This window comes from Balaenoptera ricei, chromosome 6 (assembly GCF_028023285.1).
Source record: "Balaenoptera ricei isolate mBalRic1 chromosome 6, mBalRic1.hap2, whole genome shotgun sequence".
Classification (NCBI taxonomy): domain Eukaryota; kingdom Metazoa; phylum Chordata; class Mammalia; order Artiodactyla; family Balaenopteridae; genus Balaenoptera; species Balaenoptera ricei.
Window position 1 is genome coordinate 117,498,344 of NC_082644.1, and position 20,338 is coordinate 117,518,681.

At 41.0% G+C, this 20,338-nt stretch overlaps 2 protein-coding genes across 2 annotated transcripts in view; both read left to right on the forward strand.

The window, feature by feature from the left end:
* Positions 1-2,550: 2,550 nt before the first annotated feature.
* On the forward strand, positions 2,551-3,417 carry LOC132367449 (uncharacterized). Its single transcript, XM_059925846.1, has one exon. It carries the CDS (start codon positions 3,317-3,319, stop codon positions 3,413-3,415), a length of 99 nt encoding a protein of 32 aa, XP_059781829.1. The 5' UTR covers positions 2,551-3,316; the 3' UTR covers positions 3,416-3,417.
* Positions 3,418-3,436: 19 nt separating this feature from the next.
* ABL1 (ABL proto-oncogene 1, non-receptor tyrosine kinase) overlaps positions 3,437-20,338 on the forward strand; it is a 133,665-nt gene continuing 116,763 nt past the window's right edge. The window contains exon 1 of the mRNA XM_059925843.1: positions 3,437-4,165. Coding sequence (XP_059781826.1) covers positions 4,030-4,165 — 136 coding nt within the window. The 5' untranslated portion in view covers positions 3,437-4,029. The remainder of the gene's footprint in view (positions 4,166-20,338) is intronic.

Consider the following 20,338-nt stretch of genomic DNA (forward strand, 5'->3'; position numbering starts at 1 on the left):
TCTGAAAGCACCTTTTGGTGATTATCCACTTTCTGTGGCCCACTAGAGGGTGCCCTTGTTAAGTGTAATTCCAGTAGGTGTTTTTAAAAAAAAGCTGACGTTTTTACACGGGTACTGAATCCCGGTAGCAACTTGTGGGTTGCTTTGCTTTATAAACATGAGGACAAAATTAGACTGAACTGAATCACTTTTAATAGAATATATGAGCTTAAAGGGATTTGTTCAAATTTGGCAACATTTATTTACTTCTGACTGTCAGGTATTTGCTGGGCTCAGGATTCTAGTTTTAAGTCCCTTAAGAGTATCATTCTACAGTGTTATACAGTGCATCTGTGGAAGAAAATATTACAGTCTGGGCTTGGGGTTCACCTAAAACTAGTGCCGTTGGCTTCTACCCAGACTTTAGGAAGCATAGTCTCAATCTTTGTGGGAAACAAGATCCCATTTGATCCTCATGATAACCTTGTAAAGTTTGATATGTCCCCCATTTATAAATGAAAGCCATTCACAGAATTAAAGTGACTTCATTAAAGCTCATTAGCAACTATGAATCAGTAGGTTTAAGCTCTAGAGAGGGGTCATAAAGCAACCCTTTAGAGAATGGGTTGGACTGATTGTGAAAGGTTATGGGGTACAGAAATTTTATTTCCAGCATTGAGACCAATACTTGGTTTGGATTTTACTCATTTTACTTATTGCCTGTCCCTCCCATGTCTGCTCTGGGAGGACAAGGATGAATCCGTTTGTGTCCCCCCCTCAATTTTATCCCAGCACCTAGGACGGTGGTACACAGGGGCTCAACAATGCTTGTGAATGAATTATTAGTTTAAGAAGTGTGGGTTAGTAAGAGTTCTGATTTGATTGCTCAATTTTAAGCTAAACTAGAGAGTGAAGAATGAAGATGTGTAGGAAATGATGAAAGCATTGATAGGAATAAAAAGCAAAATTCAAAGAGAAAGATTAGGGTGATAATCAGGATAAGAATGGGTGAGTAAAGGGAACAAAGTTGTGGAAGTTTGAAGAGTGATCTACAAGCCAGGACCAAGTCTGTCAGCCAGACTATTTAGTGATAGAGCAAAGCTAACCCAATTAACATCTAAATATAAATTCCACTTCTAAATTTGGGCACACATTTTCATATGCTTCACATTCAGTACCTCCAAGTGACTATTTTTTCTTCAAGCCAATATCTATAAAATTAGCACCATTTCCCAATCCAGCAAAAGTATTTCTAAAATACACAACTCAGTAACTGAATGTACAACACCCGTTAATACAACTGGTTTCCCCCTACTCTCAGTAGCAACTTCTAAAAAATCAACTGTCTGACACTAAGTCAACAGTTACTTGATACTGAATGGTACAGTGGAAAAATCAAGGGCTTTGGAGCAGTATCAGTCTGGGCTCAAATAGTGACTTTGTCACATCACTAGGCCAGTGACCTTGAGTAAGTCACATCTCATTCGGTTTCCCCATCTGTATATGGGGGAAAGCAATCCATGCCTCACTGGGCTAGAGTGAGGATTAAATGAGAATACAGTTTATGAAAAGCATAACAGCATAGTATAGACTAGGCGTTGTGATGAGTGGATCCCCTTAGAAATGGGTATATCCGGAGAAGGTAGGTGCACTGCTCTGGGGAGACATGGAGTGAAGAACTGGGGACAAGGGTACATTTTAGCTGCATAAAATGGGTTATGGCAGGTGTGGGTTTGGTGTGTCCGGGTCATCGGCTAGCTCTGTAGGCCTACTCAACAATCTCGGCTAACATGTTTTCATGTAAATATGTGTACACCTCTGAAATTAGATTGTTTAATCTTCCCCCCCCCCCCCCCAGAAGTTAACATACATCACTGTGTGAGTTTGAGATTAATCTCAAAGGTTCCTTCTCACCCAAACATCTACGATTGTGCTTGGTTTTGCCTCCGAAAGGTTCTTAAATGCTGTTTCTTTAATGGGTGAGCTTCCTGATACTCCAAAGGAAGAATTCGTTAGCAGAATGTCGGACGCTTTCCAGTTGTCTATTTTTCGTTAGTTCTAGTATTTATGCTTCTTGGAGTAAAGGTGGAAGTCGGGGGTGAGGGACGGCGGTGAAGTCACCAAATACCTCGGTTTCCAGAGGCGAGCTAAATTTTCTCTCCTAAAGAGGCTCAAGGAAGTAATCCAACTCCAGTCTGGGGAAATCCAATCCGCAGATTTCCCCTTGCTTTGGTTCCTCGCCGGTCTTAACTACCCGCTCAGGGGAGCCATCGGCCAGCCCTACGCGAGGCCGGATAGAGTCCACCGGCTCCCAGGAGGGCGGGACCGAAGCTCAGGAGCTGGGAGTAGAAGGCAAGTCCCCGGCGAGCGCTGACAGGCGCTGGCGCCGCAGGACCACAACTCCCAGCACGCCCTGCGGGCTACGCCGAAAGTGGTTGGCTGGGAGCTCTAGCCGTACCGTCCCTAACGGCCAATGGGATGCAGGAGAGTGATCTGACCCGGATTCTCGGGGACCAATGGCAGTACAGGGGAGGCGGGAGCTTCCTTACCACTCACCTTGCGCTCGGAAAAAATACATTTAACAGGTCATGCGGGGCTGGGCTCCGGAGGGCAGGAAGACTAGAGCCGAAAGGCGCGGCGGCGTCCCAGAAAGCGGTGCCGGGAGGGTCCCGGTCACCTCGCGGCGCGCACCGGACGTCACTGGGGGCGGGGCCGGAGGCGGGGCCTGGCCTCGTTGTGAGCGGCTCGTAATCCATCATGGCGGCCGCGGGGGTCGGTGACCGTCCCTGAACAGCGCTGGAGCCGGAGCCGGTTCCCGGGTCCTGCGGCTGAGGAGCCCTTCCGTTGTCCACGGCCCCTACCTGCGGGGGGAGGTCGGGTCCTGCGACGGAGCCCGGGGGATGTGACTGCCTGGCGGCGGCGGCCGTAGCAACGTCCGGGGCCGGGGGAGGGGGTGTTTCGGGCAGAGACCCCCAGGCTCGGAGCAGCTGAGGCAGCCGGGCCTCCTCCCCCCTCTCCGCCCGCCACCCGCCTTCGGGGCCGCGAGAGTCTTTCGTCCCTTACAGCCCCGCCCCGGCTCTGGGACCCTCGGGGTGGTCTCTTTCCCCAGACCTAGGACACCCCGTTTCCTGAGGCGTGGAGGAGCGTCGCCCCCGGAGTAAGCCGCCCGTGCCTCGTCCCGGCAGCCTCCCTCTTGCCCCCGAGCCGCTCCTTGCTCCGACTCCCGGCCCCAGGTTTGGCCTCGGAGCTCCCCATTCAAATCCCATCCCTGCTGTCAAGGGGCCTCCCCTTCCCCCCAGGTTGCTCCCGTGAGGCTCTAATGCCCTGACTTCTTCCAATGTCACCTACGGCCCCCTTAGTCTCAGCCCAGCCAAAAACTTTAATGCAAAGGAAAAGCTTGGACTGGTTTCACAGGCCTTTTAAAAAGCGGACTTAAAAGTTGCTGGCAATGCATTCCTTCTCGTCTGAGTGGAGGGCCAGCCCTCGCTGAAGTCGGGGTGACCCGTGTCCTTTTCCGGAGAGCAGGGTAGAGAAGCAGGAGCGGCAGCTAGTGCAGCAGGAAGTTTGTCGGAAGATGAAGACACCAAGATAGGGGCTGGGTGACTTCCCCAGGAAAAGTTCTGGAGGAGCATCCAAACACGATCAACGTTTCCTTGATGTGTGGAAATCGACATGACTTTAGCCTTACTGACCCTTGTACAGCATACCCTGTGAATATTTCTGTTTAGGTTTTTCTCCTTGAAAGGGAAGAAACTTACTCAGCCAGTAAAAGACACTTAAAATCAAGAAACTTTGGGATCACAAAGCAATTACATTACTTCGAATTGATAAACTGCGAATATAATCTGAACTCCTCTGTTTACATATGTCAACCTAAAATCTTCGCTTCCTTTCACTGTGGAAGATGTCTTGTGATTGACCTCAATTACTGACTTGTGGAGATGCGGTGAATGTGAAATCCCACATATAGATCGTTTTCCTTCTAAGCTCACTGATCAATTCTGAAAGATCTTGAACCCTCTTCTGGAAAGGGGTGCCTATCGTTACTTTATGGGGCAGCAGCCTGGAAAAGTTCTTGGGGACCAGAGAAGGCCAAGTTTGCCTGCCCTGCACTTTATCAAAGGAGCAGGGAAGAAAGAATCATCGAGGCATGGGGGTCCACACTGCAATGTTTTTGTGGAACATGGTGAGTGCTTTTCAAGCTTTCCTGGTCCTGTTTTCAGCTTCGGGATGCCTAAGGAACTTTTGAACCACAGCACTTGTTGTCGGTTCTTTCCAGTTTTACTTAAAACTTCTGTTTCTGTAGTTATCTCTTAGTTTCTGGTGGAACTTTCTTTGTATAAGAAAAAGTTACTTGGTGACACTGGATGGCTTTATTCAAAATCTCTTTTGAGTTGGTTATTTTTGCCTGATTCCCCTTCTAACTCACTGTTGACCTTGGACAAGCCATTTTACTATTCCACCTTCCTGAGGAGGTTGGATTTAAGTGGTTTCTCAGGATCCACAGTCCACGATTCTGCTCTGATCTAACGCATGGGCTCTTCCTTCCCCTGCGGTGCGGGGATCTTTTACTACTTTATCTACAGGGAGCTTTTACCATACCCTCAAAGGGGTTTGTGCTCCCCTCAAAGTTAAAAACCACAGGTCCTAGTTGACACTAATATTCTTGACCTTTTCAATCATAAGTAGAACTTGAAAATACTCACTTTGGAGCTATGTGGGAACAGTCGAGGCGGGGGAGGCAGCATTCCTTGTGAATTGAGGACCCCCAGCTTCTAGTTATTGCACCTTACGCCAGGAGTACTCCTTTGCCATGGATGGAGCTTTTTCCTCCTCCTCTCTCCCTGTTTCATGTGACATTTGGGGCAAGAAAGGTTGTCTTTGACATTTTTATGAACGTCACTGGCATTTGAGTGCCGACAGTACATATTACACTGGTCACGTCCAGTCATTTTGTGTGAAGTTTTAATGCTAAGTGTCAGCTTAGACTGATGTCTGGGACAGGGGACAGCCATGCGCCAATTAATTAGGGTCCTGTTTGTACTGTCACAGCCTGACATTTTTCAGACTGTGTACTTTATATTAAAATATCAACTGAGCTCACCCACCCTGTTAGCAAATGTAGGACGTGTGCAAGTAGCATATACTTTGAAATTCAATCACAAATACCCTTAACAATGGGTGACTACAGTGAACAAAGTTCTCTATTCAGTGAACTTGCATTTGACAGTTGAGATTGATTTTCTTAACGGAAATCGTCATCTAAATAATCTGAGTACTTGGATTTTACTTTGCCTTGAAACATTAGTTATATTTTAGCATTGGTTTTAGACAGGCGAGTATAGTAATATGTTATGGCGCTTCCCAAGTTCAGGATTTATAAAGTGAATTGTTCACATTTTTAATTAGTGATGATCATGCAACCTTAGTGAAAATTGGTACAGACTTTTTGGAGAGCTTTGGCCAAACTTATCAGAATCTACAATGTACATACCAGTGACCCAGTAATCTCACTTCTAGGAAACTATTCCTGGTATAGAACACTGTAGTGCCTTACATGTGCCTTATACCCCTTCAGGGGGTCCAGAGGTTAAAACTTTTCATATTAACACAATACTAAGACGTTATTTGCACTCTTTGCTCTATTGGTGCAAAAGTAATGCAGGCTCCTAAGCATGAATCAAGGCTGTGGCAACTAACTATAGTAGCCATTGTGTCCTTCAGGCCATGCACTCATAGTAAAAAAAAAAAAATTTTCTTTTTGGTTTTCACTTAAGAACGTTCCTGGTGAAGCAGCAAAAATTATTAATTTTACTAACTCTTGACTCTTGTGTATATATCTTGTTAATCTTCTGTGGATGAACAGGGAAGTAATTTTGTTTGCTGGTTGTCTTCTAGGAAGAGTGCTTGGGCAGTGGTTAGTTGCGAGCTGAACTTGCCACTTTTTTCATGGACTACCATTTTTACCGACAAACTGTGGTTATTCAGATTAAAAAATGTATAACAGAGTCTTTCAAGGAAGACAACTGGTAGTGTCTATTGTCAATGATAACATTTTTGCTTTCCAGCGAAAATTAGGGTTTTGGAAAACTTGTATCTGCTACTGTGATGTAGAGATTGGTGGTAATATTTACAAATGTGCTATTTTGATATCTTATAATGGAATGTATTATTTGGAAAATCTACATAATTCAGTGAACTGATATTTTCTAAATGATCAACACATGATGTTATAAAATCAGGCACAGGTAAAAAAGATTCATTCAAGGTGCAAGATGGACCATTGGATTTTAATGTAACAGAATACAAAAATTAATTGATAGAGTTTTAGATTCTACTCAAAACTAATCTTTAAGAAACTACCACTTAGCGAGTTTGGTGTAGCTTCAAAGAACAATACCTACAATTATGTATAAACAGGGGAAAACAAGTTATTTTCCAGTGTTAATAAACTGTTTATTTTTAGGTGAACAAATGAATAAATGATTTAAATTTTTCAGTTTAAATTTATACTGTGGTAAATATTGGTGAGATAACCTATATAAACAAAAGCACTTTGGGGTCCTATATAATTTTCAAGAGAGTAAAGTGGTCATGAGATAAAGTTTTAGAACTGCTGCTACAGAAAGTTTATCAAGAAGTCATATAAGGGCGTGCTCAAAAAAAAAAAAAAAAAAAGGAAAGTCATATAAGGATGTGTATTGCCAGCATACTCTAAAGTACCAACACTGAAAGATGCCCATGTAATGGTAAGTGGAAAAAAGCAATTTGGGGATCAGTCTGCATGGTATGGCTCTATTTTTGTAAAACAAAAATTAACTATTTATTTGTACATGCACAGAAAAAAGTGTGGAAGGATTTAGACTGACATAGTGGTTAATCTCTAGGGAATTGGGATTTAGGTGGAACAGCACAGAGAACTTTCACTTTTTACTTTGCATTTGTGATATTCCAGACCTTTTACAACATATTTGTTTTATTTTGTAATACCCAAATTATGAGGGTTTAAAAACCAAATTGGTGGCATCCCAACCAAATAATCACTTCTTTGTAGCACCTTTTAATGAAAGAAGTTGCCTAGATCATGTTTTACTGAAGACAAGTCAATTTCTTTGGACTTCGGGTGTACTTTTTCTAGGGGAACAAATGGTTCTTGATCTCTCACAGGCTGATCTTTCTAGAGTTGGTTAACATCCGTATAGACTGGATTAAAAAACTCGCAGCCATAACATACAACGTTGAACCAGACGTGAATCTGGAAGCCAAGAATAATGTTACGTGGTGGTGGTGAACCTGAAAGGAGTGGGCAGATGGCAGCTTTTTGCTAGGATCTTTCAGGGTCAAAGGGCTGGTCATATGTACAGGGGAAAAAAAAAGGAAACCATGATATTATTTCAGGGACCATATGTTCCTTCCAAATTTCGGTGTCTTGACTAAGAAAATTCACTTTTATGAAAGCTGGTAAAACAGGATTGAAAGCATTCACTAGTAAACCTGTTTACCTTAGTGTGTCCTTCTTTCTTCAACAAATATTTATTGAGCTCACACTATGTTCCAGGTAGTGTTTTAGTCATTGGTGATACATTAGTGAATAAAAACGCTTCCTTAAACTTACATTCTAGTGGGTGGAGACAGACCATAAATAAGCTAAATAAGTAAAATATAGAGTATATTAGGTGGTGGTAGGTGCTGAGGAGAAGAATAACATAGAAAAGGGGGCAGGGAATATTGGGGGGGGGGTGATTTTAGTTAGGGTGGCTAGAGAGGCCCCACTGAGAAGGTGGCATTTGAATAAAGACCTGAGGAAGGAGGTGAGGGAGCAAGCCATGGAAATGATGGCTTTCAGGCAGAGGGGAATCAGGGCGCACAGGGCCCTAGGCAGAGCTTGCTTAGCAGGTTCACGGAGAAGCCTAGAGTAGCTGGAGCAGAGAGGGCAGAAGGAGAGTTGTAGGGGATGAAATGGGGGGTGGGGGGAGGTGGCTGGAGAAGAATGTGGCCTTGTTGTCCATTTCAAGAATTTTGACTTTTACTCATGTGTTGGGAGAATTTTGAGGGAGGAGTAACAGGGCCTGATTTACGCTTTAATAAAATCTCTCTGGCTGCTACGTTCTGAAGGAAAGCAAAGGAGGAAGGAGGGATTCCACTTGGCTGTTGATGGCACTACCCTGGATGAGAATGGTGAAGGCTTGGCCCAGGGTGTGGCGGTGGTGAAGGGTCAGATTCTGTGAATATCTGAAGGCACGGCAGACTAGATTTGCTCTTATATTAGATATGAGACGTGGGGTGTGAGGGAAGTCAAGCGTTTTTGGACTGAATAACTGGAAAAATGGCGTTGCCTTTTACTGAAATGTAAACTGGAGGAGCGGGGTTTGGGGAATGGGTTGGGGGATGAAGATCTGGAGCTGAAGTGCGTGTTAAGCATCCAGGTGGATATGACAGATACACAGTTGGGTCTACAAGTCTGAATTCAGGGAAGCAATCCAAGTTGGTGAGAGAACCTGGGAGTCACCAGGTTCTAGATGGTATTTAAAGCTAGGAGAATGGATGACATCCCCAAGGGAAATCTCCTTGTATGTGTCTTTCATATAAGTAAGGTGCTATTCAGTAGTTTATGATATTAAGACTTTACATTTTTATATAGGATTAGTTTGAATCTTTTGTGCTTTTTTTTTTTTTTTTTTGCGGGGCGGGGGCGACATTCAAATTTTGCATGGGAATGATTTTTAAATCCTATATCTCCGTGGGTTTTTTTTCCTCTAAATCAGAAAGTTGCAGAGTTAAACAAAAATTGCACACAATTTTTCCTGTTTTTCTTGGTAGTGAATATTTTTAATATAAAATCATCTCAATTTTTAAAGTTTTGTAATGCTTTTCTAGTTAATGCTTTAAAAAGATTGAAGCTTTTTTTTTTTCTCTACAAATTATTTCTGGATTTTCTAATTTTAAGTTAGTACATCTATGTCCTTCAAGGTATTACTTATTTAATTTGTTTATATCAGATGTTTTGCTATGACCTTAACTGAAAAATGATTTTAAGAAATTGTTTACTCTCAATTTAAAACTGTTTTCAAATAAAACTTTATTCAAGGTAATCGAATAGGAACTTGATAGATCAACACTGTAATTCTCATCACTGTTAAATTATACTAAGCATTCAAACACATCAGGAGGTGGGAGAACATACAGCTATTGAGTCTTACAGGTATTAAAATTCAATCAGATCCTTAAAAAGAGGTTGTTTGGAAAGATTATATCCCTATATTTATGTTGGGTATTGGGGTTGTGGTACATGAACTAAGAAAATGCAAAATTGTATGTTTGTACATTTTTTTTAAGGCATCCTGTTATTTTCCATAGTCTAATACATTTTGTATGGTTTCTTGTTTTTCATGAAATCTTATTGCCCACTTTAAGAAATATGCTTATAATATAGAAGAATACAGAAATTTCAGTTATGGGATAAGTAACGGAGGATGATCAAAGATGATTTAACAAAAAGAGTTTTTACCTTATTTAAATGAAACATCCGTTAAAGAAAATAATAGAAATTGGAGAAAACAAGAAAGCATTTTGTATTGGTTAAGATCTGTGCTTCAGATCTCCGTGTGATAACCGCTGGTGTGTTGTGAAGTGTGTTGCAAAGAGATAAATTTTATGAGTGGGAGGAAGAAGGATGAGTTAACATGACTGAGTTAGGAATTATACCCATAGGAGTATGTCAGGCATATTATCTGGGTCTACAGGATAAAAAGATTAAAATTGCTACTTAGATGATGAGCTTCAGTTAAAAGAAGCACTCCCTTAAGGTCTTCTGTGTGCGTATTCTGCAGTTCCCTGACTCCTTGCCTTTTTGGTGGTTGTGCCCCTGATGTCACTCTTCTGTGGGTTCAAAACCCACCTGCCTTTCAAAACTCTGCTTGGGGTCCCACTTCCTTCTTGAACACAGATTTTGATGTGTTGTTTTTGAAGTGTTTATTTCCCAGATATTTGGGAGAGTCTAGATATCTTACTGATTTCTAACTTAATTCCATGTGGTCAGAGAACATCCTCTGTAAAATTTCAGTTTTTTGACATTTACTGAGATTAATTTTATGGCCCAGCCTATGACCTGTCTTACTGAGTGTTCCATTTGTACTTGAAAAGAATATGTGTTCTGCAGTTGTTGGTTGTAATTTTCTATAAATGTGAATTAGATCAAGTTGGTTGACAGTGCTGTTTAAAATCTTCTACAGCCTTACTTATTTTTTGTATACTTTTCTTATCTGTACTTTCGCTAAGTTTCTTTTTGGTCTCTTTTGTTACTGAGCGGGGATGTTAAAAATCACAGCTATGATAGATTTTGGGTTTTCTTTGCTTTTAATTCTATCTTAAAATTTTTTTTTAGCTTTTAAAGTGTTTATTAGAAAACAAAGATGGCAGGGGTGGGGGAAGGAGGGGGCTAAGCAATTAACTAAAGAAGCTAGAAAAACAAAGTAATCCCACAGTACACAGAAGGAAGAGAATGGTAAAAATAAAAACAGAAATTAAGGGACTTTCCTGGTGGCACAGTGGTTAAGAATCCGCCTGTCAACACAGGGTACACAGGTTCAAGCCCTGGTCTGGGAAGATCCCACATGCCGTGGAGCAACTAAGCCTGTGCGCCACAACTACTGAGCCCACATGCCACAGCTACTGAAGCCCGCGCACCTAGAGCCCGTGCTCCACAACAAGAGAGGCCACCACAATGAGAAGCCCACACACCGCAACGAAGAGTAGCCCCCACTCACCACAACTAGAGAAAGCCCATGTGCAGTAATGAAGACCCGACACAACCAAAAAAAAAAAAAACAAATTAAGAAATGATAAAAATACCAAAAGCTGGCTTTGAAAGAAATTTGTAAATTAGGTGAACGTCTAGCAAGATTGATGAAGAAAAAGAATAGGTATACATGAGCAATATTGAGAATGAAAATATAACTATAAGTATTCTGTTAGTTTTTGTTTCATGTATTTTGAGGCTCTGTTAGGTCACCAAAACTTAATTTTTTTTTTCTGTTTTTCAGTTGGGATACTTTCTGTTGATCTGTGTTCAAGTTCACTAACTCTTCTGCAGTTTCCAGTCTTAAGTTTCTTTAAAATTTTCATTTCAGATATTGTCATTTTAAATTGTGAAATTTTCATTTGGTTCTTTTTTATAGTTTGCATTTTTCTATTGAGATTCACCATCTTTTCACTCATTAGGTCCATCTTTTCCTCCAAATCCTTGAAGGTATTTATAATAAAGATCTGTCTGTTTATTTAAATATCCAGGTCATCTTGGGGTCTATTTTTATTGATTGCTTTTTCTCTACATTATGAATCACATTTTCCTGCTTCTTTGCATGTTTAATCATTTTTTATTATATGTCAGACTTATGTATGTTACATTGTAGGGATTTTTGGATCTTGTCTTACTTTAGAGAGGTTTTCATTTTGTTCTGACAGGAAATTAAGTTACTGACATACTCTTTTGACCCTGAAGTTTGGTTTGTGTTTTGTTAGATTGAGTCTATTTTGGATTTATCCTCAGTTCATAGGCATGGCCCTTACTCTAGGGGTCATTCTTTTTTTTTTTGGCTGCGTTGGGTGTTCATTGCTGTGCGCAGGCTTTCTCTAGTTGTGGTGAGCGGGGGCTACTCTTCATTGTGGTGCAGTGGCTTCTCTTGTTGCGGATCACTGGCTCTAGGTGGGTGGGCTTCAGTAGTTGTGGCTCGTGGGCTCTAGAGCGCAGGCTCAGTAATTGTGGCTCACGGGCTTAGTTGCTCTGTGGCATGTGGGATCTTCCTGGACCAGGGATTGAACCCATGTCCCCTGCACTGGCAGGCAGATTCTTAACCACTGCCCCACCAGGGAAGTCCTAAAATGCTTTTAAATTAAAAATTTTCTTTCAAATTTTCTTTGATACTTAGTACTTGGTTCCTTGATGGTAGAGACCAAGTTCATACATCTTCATGGGTCAAGCACTATATTTTTTACAGGCTAGATGCTCAGTAAATATGGAATTGAATCTAGTTAAGTGATTTTCTCAATGCCCCCTCTGTATCATGGACTGTGTCAGTCTGGGGTAGGACAGCAGACTACCCCAGAACAAGGCGGCAAGGTAGCTAGCCAACAAAAGACTCTTTGTGTCCGGTTTACAATCCTGAGGACCACCATTGGCCATCTGCTTGGGAAAGTGGTTATTGCCTTTGAATCAACAGTGTGGGGTAGGTCCAATAAACGGGCTGAAGTAAGGGGATACTTGTTCAATTTGATCTTGGTGGTTAAGTGGTGGGGAGACCCCTGTTGGAGCCAACAGTACCTTTCACCTAGGTTCTCATCTTTTTATGCCAAGGGCTGCTTGTGGCCACTAACTGAATCTGGAAATACAGTATAGCACAGGAGTATTGGGCTGAATTTATAGTAATACCTAAACTTAATTGGAACCTTCACTTAAATAGATTTTATTTTTGGCATTTTCACTTTTATGAGAAAGAAAGAAAGGCAGCCAATCCAGTATTAAGAATTTGGTCAAAACAAACAACTCCTGAATTTGCCCTGGTATTGAGTAGATTCAACCTCAACTTCTGTACTTTCTGCTTCTGAAATATCATTTAGTAATTCATGGTTTTATTGGTGATTCTGTAGAATCCTGAATTACAGAGGGTGTTTCTTATGGATGTGTAAAGATCTAAATATTTTAAAAGCACTTTCATATACTTTTTTGGGGGAAATCTATGATGTAGATAGGATAGATGTTATTCCTCCTTTTCAGTAGAGAAAACTGAGGTTCAGGGTGGTGAAGTAGTGTTTTTAGGATTATATTGCTGATTCATTATAGAGCTGGGGTTGAAATCAAGTGTTTTTTGATAGCTTGAGTATTTTTTCTGTCAAAAACATTACTTTTTTGAAGATGGACTAATGCCTTTTGAAAATCTTCACAACGTTGAAATGGAGCAGCGGGGTGTTTAGATTTAGAATGCATCTAATCAAGAAGTTTATTTTTTTACTGCTTTGTGGAATATGTTTTTGACACTATATTGAATATTCTTACCTTTTGGTAGTTGGGTGTTTGGGGATGCTAGTACATAACAAAGTACCTTATTTAGGCATTTATAACTTATAATTTATGCTTTAATAAATTTAATTTTATTGTTCATAATTTTAGAAACCTATAAATTTTCCATGCTTTGTGACAGTTTTAAATTTTATTTTAAAATTTTTAATAATTTCAAATAGTACAATTTCTGATTTAACTACAAAACTACATTACATACATTTAAACTATAAAACTATATTACAAATGTCTATTCTGAGAAGCTTGCTTCTATCCCAGGCCTCTCTATCCTTTTTATTCCACTACTCCCTTTGGGAAGCCAGTTTTATTAGTTTCTCTTATCCTTCCAGTGTTTCTTTTGCAAATATATATTTATTAAACAAACGATAGCATGCAGTATATACTGTTCTGTACTTTTAAAATTTTTCACTTAATGTATCCTTAGGATCTCTCCATATTGGAATATAGATATCTTCATTCTTTCCGTTGGCTTCTGTTGTATCCCACTGTCTTGGAAGTACCATTGGTTTTTCAACTAGTCCTCTGTTTCTGGATATTTGGGTTGTTTCCTGTCTTTAGCTATTATGGACAAAGCTGCAAGAATAACCTTATATCTGTCATTTTATACTTGTGCAGGTATAGCTGTGGGAGAGATTCCTAAAAATGGGAGTACTGGGCTAAAGGGTAAATGCATTTGTAATTTTTATTAATAGCTAGATATTACTTAGTAGATAGTAGTAGCAGATAGATAGATATTAATATGGATACTATGTTGATAGCTACGTTCCCTTCACTAGTAATGCACAAGAGTGATTGTATCCCCAGAGCCGAGCTGAGAGAGTGTTACCAAGTTTGGGGACTTTTAAGTAAGTGATAGTATTTTGGATTTACTATGGATTTAATTAGTAGCTCTCCTATGAGCTAGGTTGAGCATTTTGAACATGCTTAATGGACATACATATTTACCTTGCCGTGAACCATCTCACCAGGTTCATTATGTGGCAAATGCTGAAGTAGGGAACTGCGCAGGGCCAGGTTGGTTGCCTGCACAGCATCCGCTGTCCTCTGATCCGTCACTGCCCGGGTATCTCACAAGAAACAACCCCATCCCAGCCGCCGGAGGGGGCCTGATTAGGTGGTATCCAGCCGTAGCTGTACATTAAAATCTCAGGAGCTTAAAAAGACTTCTGTCCAGGTCCCACCCCTAGGGAGGATTTAATTGGCCTGGGGAGATGCCCGAGCATCAGTTTTTTGCTTGGTTTTCTATTAAGGAGAGATTTTATTCAAAAAGTTTATTGCGAGGGAGGGTAAGGGACTATTGAAATAGAACGCTCTGACCATAAGGGCTGCAAAGTGTCCCCTTGTTTTTGTTTTTAATTCTCCAGGTGATTCTAACAGGCAGCCAGGATTGAGCACCCCTGGTCTAAGACAGTCATAGCATTCTGAGTTGACCCAGTCTGATGGAAAGCAAGGCCTTTTCTTCCCTGGAGCTGGGGGTGGACCGTCTTTGCTTCTGGTCGTCAGTGTAAACCTAGAGGGCAGCCAGGCTCAGGCTGGAGCCTGAAAGCCTTGGGGGGGGGTTGGTGTTGGGGGTGGAGTGGGGGAGGGAGTGGGCACAACGTGGGGCTGCTACGCCAGCTTGCCTCTGGACTTTGAATTATGTGACGTCGTATGTTTCCTTATAGTTTAAGTCATTTTGTGTTGGGTTTACTATTACTTGCACCACCGGTGTTCTCGCTGAAAAAGCAATACATTTTAACTTGATCAATTATTTCACCTTTCCATCTTTTGAGAGAAAAACGACAGATTCCATTGACAAATGATGTTATAATTCTTTATATTTGTTAGGCTCTTAATTTACATACCACTTTCACACTTGTTTTTATGTTTTGTAAAATTGGCAAAATCCTGTGTTATAAGGATATTCTTACTTCTCCCTAGCACAGTGTACTAATTATATCCCTGAGGTGTACTGCTGGACTGCCACGTTAGAGCAGCACTTTGTTAAAGATAACGCGTTAGTTATATTGTCTTAAAACCCAGTCCTGGGTTGGCCGTGCGGCCTGGCTGCTGCCACTTCTCGGGCACTGACTGGCTCAGCCACTGCCAGCCCTGCTGTGCCCCTACAGCCTGGCTTGTCCTGCAGTTGGCACCTCCAGCTAACGTGCTGAACGCCGGGCAGCTTTAAAGAACGCAGGACTTCTGGCTTAAGGACCTTTTATGTTTGTTCCAGACTGTGCTTCGAGGAAGCCACGGGGAGAGTGGTAAAGCCTGCTGAGTGCTCAGGGGGAAAGGCTGGTCAAGGACTCAGCTCAGTTCCGGTATCTACCTTGAAGAATGCTTCTGGCTACTGTTTGCCTAAATGTTAAAACAGCTTCTACCTCACAACAGTGTCTGTTCTTGAGAAATGACGGTCAATTAGGAGGAAAACCAAAAAAAAAAAAAAATCCCAATGCTAAGAACCTCATAGCCTAAGATATAGTCAGAACATTGCCTAAGGGGAAAGAAATGTCATGATAATGTTTGTCTTTCAATTGCCCTTCCTTCCGGAGGCTGACAGTACTGACAGGTGACATTTGATGAGTGCGTACTATATTCAGGCACTAGTCCAATCACTTGTAATGTATTAAGTTATTTAACACAACAACAATTTCAGATATTTTTAACAGCAACGAAAAAATGGAAATTAAGAAGTGATCATTATTAGCACATCTGGAAGGTTTGTTTTTGTTTGAGAATCGCATTTGAGGTAGTTGCTGGGATCCGGTGGTTTGTGTGGATGAACGATAACACATAAAAATGTTAAAACATGCTATTATGAGTAATAGTAATAGTTACTACTCTCCACCCCCCACTATCCAGAACAAAATATATTGTTCAGTGGCTACAAGGTAAGGAAAAATTTTTACCCTTAGAGAAATGTGTTGTTTTTTTTGGGTGTTGGGGGGTGATATGTGAGCCTTTTCAGTCTAGCGGGGAAAATAGAGCTCTTGAAATACAGAAAAGTGCATTGCCTCTGTTATGTGTTCGCAGTAAGCTGCCTGCATAGCCCTGTGTTACTTCGGCTGAGCCATGACATGTGACGTTTAATTAGTAGCACCCTCCTTGGCATTGTCTAATTCACGAACATGCCATCATGTCATTGTCAGTTAAATTAAATGCGTAGTGTTTCCTGAAAAAAATTTTTTTGAGGGCTCTTTTTTTTAAGTTTAATTAAGATATGGGCACAATAGAGAAAAGCCTTCAGGAAATATAAGAAAGATGTATTATTTTTTAAATAGCTACATTGTTTTTTATTAAAAAAACATGCATTTCTGTAAATTATTCAAAGAAGATTTGATTCAGAAAGTAATTCGAAGTTCAGTCAGCCTGATGAGTGTTACTTTAATTCCTGTTCAAATGAAAAGTAATCATTTCCTAGTAAAAGTAATACATGATCAAAGTAAGAAAAATGTAGGTGTCCTAAGAGCAGTTTTCAGGGTGCATTTGGGTTACAGTGTTTCCAACTTATGAAGTCATCGTTACTGGATGGATTTTTATAAGTTGATCAAATCCTGGTATGACTTTCTGTGTAAGTTCACATCATTGCTTTGTAAGAATGTGTAATCATGATGTTGATAGTGAGTCAGAAGGGCCAGTAACTTACGATTCTTTAATAGAAATGAAGTTTTTGTTTAAATTGGCTTGTTGGAGAACTTATCAGTAAATTCATAATGAATCCCGTAATGAATGGTCACAAATACACAGTCCAAAGAGCCACGTCCTTGCTCTTTGGGATGTCCTTTCATTGTAGGGCTGGAAAGAACTGGAAACTGCCTCCTTCTCTGTGCTCAGGTACAAAGTTCCTAAGCTAAGTGGGCGGCTGCTCTGCTCTGTGTGAGTGCTAGTCATGGGTCTGCCTGTGCCCACAGATGCCGTTGCAGACCCATGAGCAGGGATGCCAGTTAACCCACTGGAGAGCATGTTTTGGCCAAGAATTGTGGCTTACCCAGAAGAGGGCAAGACCACACCTGTCCTCAGGCATTTACAATCCAGTACAGAGAAAAACAAGAGAGAGGTGAGAAAAATGTAGTAAAAAGGAAATTGGATGAGGGCCTAAGAAAAGGGATAAAGTAGGTTGGTTAGGATTGGTGACACCCAGCTGCTTGCCACTGCATAGCACCGGGGCTCTGGGGGCTGCAGTACATCTGACCCAGACCTTCTCGAGCAGGGGACTCTGTGCCCTTTTCAGACCAGTCGTCAAGAGAGAGGAACCCAGACCAGAGGGCAGACAGCAGAAGCAAGAAGAACTACAAGAAGAACTACAGTCTTGCAGCCTGTGGAACAAAAACCACATTCACAGAAAGATAGACAAAATGAAAAGGCAAAAGACTATGTACCAGATGAAGGAACAAGATAAAACCTCAGAAAAACAATTAAATGAAGTGGAGATAGGCAACCTTCCAGAAAAAGAATTCAGAATAATGATAGTGAAGATGATCCAGGACCTTGGAAAAAGAATGGAGGCAAAGATCGAGAAGATGTAAGAAATGTTTAACAAAGACCTAAGAATTAAAAAACAAACAAACAAAGATGAACAATACAATAACTGAAATGAAAAATACACTAGAAGGAATCAATAGCAGAATAACTGAGGCAGAAGAACGGATAAGTGACCTGGAAGATAGAGTGGTGGAATTCACTGCCGTGGAACAGAATAAAGAAAAAAGAATGAAAAGAAATGAAGACAGCCTAAGAGACCTCTGGGACAACATTAAATGCACCAACATTCGCATTATAGGGGTCCCAGAAGGAGAAGAGAGAGAGAAAGGACCCGAGAAAATATTTGAGGAGATTATAGTCAAAAACTTCCCTAACGTGGGAAAGGAAATAGCCACCCAAGTCCAGGAAGCACAGAGAGTCCCAGGCAGGATAAACCCAAGGAGTTTATGCTAAGCTAAGACACATAGTAACCAAATTGACAAGAATTAAAGACAAAGAAAAATTATTAAAAGCAACGAGGGAAAAACGACAAACAACATACACGGGAACTCCCATAAGGTTAACAGCTGATTTCTCAGCAGAAACTCTGTAAGCCAGAAGGGAATGGCTTGATGTATTTAAAGTGATGAAAGGGAGGAACCTACAACCAAGATTACTCTACCTGGCAAGGCTCTCATTCAGATTCGACAGAGAAATCAAAAGCTTTACAGACAAGAGGGAGGAACTCGGCCATTTGCCCCATAGTCTAAGTCCTCTGTTGTGGTGTGAGTCTCATTCCTAGGCCCATCAAGGTTACAGTGTCATGTGTGTTCTCTGGTTGTCTTTGGTTTTGGCTGAACTCAAGGGATGGCCATTTGTGAGGAATATTGGTACATTTTACCACTTATGGGCTCCAGCTGCAGTGGATGTCATTTTGAGGATGTACGCTTGGCAGTGAGTCAGATGGGATGCACACATGGCTTTTCAGTTATTAACCCAATACAGTGCACTCTCCTGACAGACTTCTGAGAAGTACGGGTGACTACATTTAAAAGCTTTTCTCCGCTGGCTGGAGGTTGAGCCCTATTTCAGCAAAAGCACTTCCATCTCTTCTGAAGTGCATTAGGAAAACTGGAGGCCGTCCCTGATTCACAGACAATGGGTTGCATCTAAATAACCCATCTTAGACACCAGAATGTCATACATTCCTTACCTGTTGTAGCTGCCCTTTGAGTGCTTTCTCTGTGCTAGACTCTGTGCAGAGCCCTTGGCATATTATTTTTAAAAGTTACCAAACAATGCCAGAGTCCTTATGCTAAGAACAATCTAAGTTTGGGGTTTTGTAGCTTAAAACCCTCTCGTGGTTCCCACTGTGTGGAGCAACAGTCTCTATTTTTGTAAAAAATCACGTACCTTTATCCCTAAAAATTTTTTGAGCAAGCAAATTATAGTTACCAATTAATGTCAGAGCCCTTATGCTAAGTTGCAATCTGCTTGGCGTTTTGTAGCTCAAAAACTTCTGGTGGTTCCCATTATATAGTGCGGCAGTCTCTATTTTTGTAAAAATTTATGTACTCTTTTTTTTTTTTTTTGCTGTGCCATGTGGCATGTGAGATCTTAGTTCCTCGACCAGTGATTGAACCCACGCCCCCTGCAGTAGAAGTGCAGAGTCTTAACCATTGGACCACCAGGGAAGTCCCCAAAATTATGTACTCATCTGAAAATTTTTTGAGCAAGCAAACCATATATATATATATATTTTTTTTCTTTTGCCAAAGTTGTATTTAAAGTTTTGGAGTTGAATTTTCTCACCTGTTTGCTTTTATGAAGACCACGTGGGCAAGGAGTAAAGGTAGGGAGGTGAGAGGGTACTACCCTTCCTTGGGACCTTTAATTGTCTAGTGTGTGGGTGGTTTTTGCTGGCCGACCTAATAGAGCACCCTGCTGTTTTGATTTGCAGTTTTCGGTAGAAGGAAAAAAAAAAATCAAAGCTCCTCGTTTCTCCCTTCCTTCTGCCTACATACTCTGGCTTATGATAGGAAATGGAAACTCCCGGAGTGAGCGGGAAATGACTTTCACATTTAGGTTTCTCATTCTAAAGTTCTTTCCCTCAGATTTCAGCCTGAACTCTTTTGATAACAGACCTTAGCTCTGTTCTTTGAAGTGCATATGGAAAAATGTTTATCAATGTTGAAATTTAGCATTTTTGATTTCATAAAACTCCCAGTTTGGCTGATTATTAAATTCCTGCTTGTTTGGTTGTGGCTGAATTCTGTTTTTAAAAGAGTAGACTGTGCTCCCAGCAAATTGAAGATCAAATTAATAAATAAAAGTGGACCTGGAAAAGTAAGGCTTGACAGTGTGACAGTATATGTTAAACCAAACCTTCCCAGAAATGAAAGTACAGACTATAGAATGTATAGTTATTTTGTCCCTTGACAATTTCCTGCTTCTGTGTTTATCTCCTAGTCCAACAGGGAGACAGGGGTGATATTGAAATCATGGTTTTATCTGAACTCAAACCCCAGTTTACCACTTAGCAGCAGCGTGACCGCAGGCATCAGGACTGATGTAGTAGATACTGGTTGAGCGCATTGCTAGCAACTGGCAGTACAACAAGTCGTTTTAATTCTCGGAGTCTCTGGTTCCTGATTTGCAAAATGGGAATATAGTACTTACCTTGATTGTGCTGTTGATGAGAGAATTAAATGAAATAATAAGTAAAAAATGTCTAACAATGCCGGGCACTTAGCCTCTAACAAATATTAATTATTGCTGCTATTATTATTTATAATTCTGGAATAATATACCTGTCAGTAATAAGGAGCAGGCCAAAAGAGACTA

What these genes read in the sequence shown, in the direction of transcription:
- LOC132367449 (XM_059925846.1), top strand. Translation starts at nt 3,317, where the DNA reads ATGTCACCTACGGCCCCCTTAGTCTCAGCCCAGCCAAAAACTTTAATG.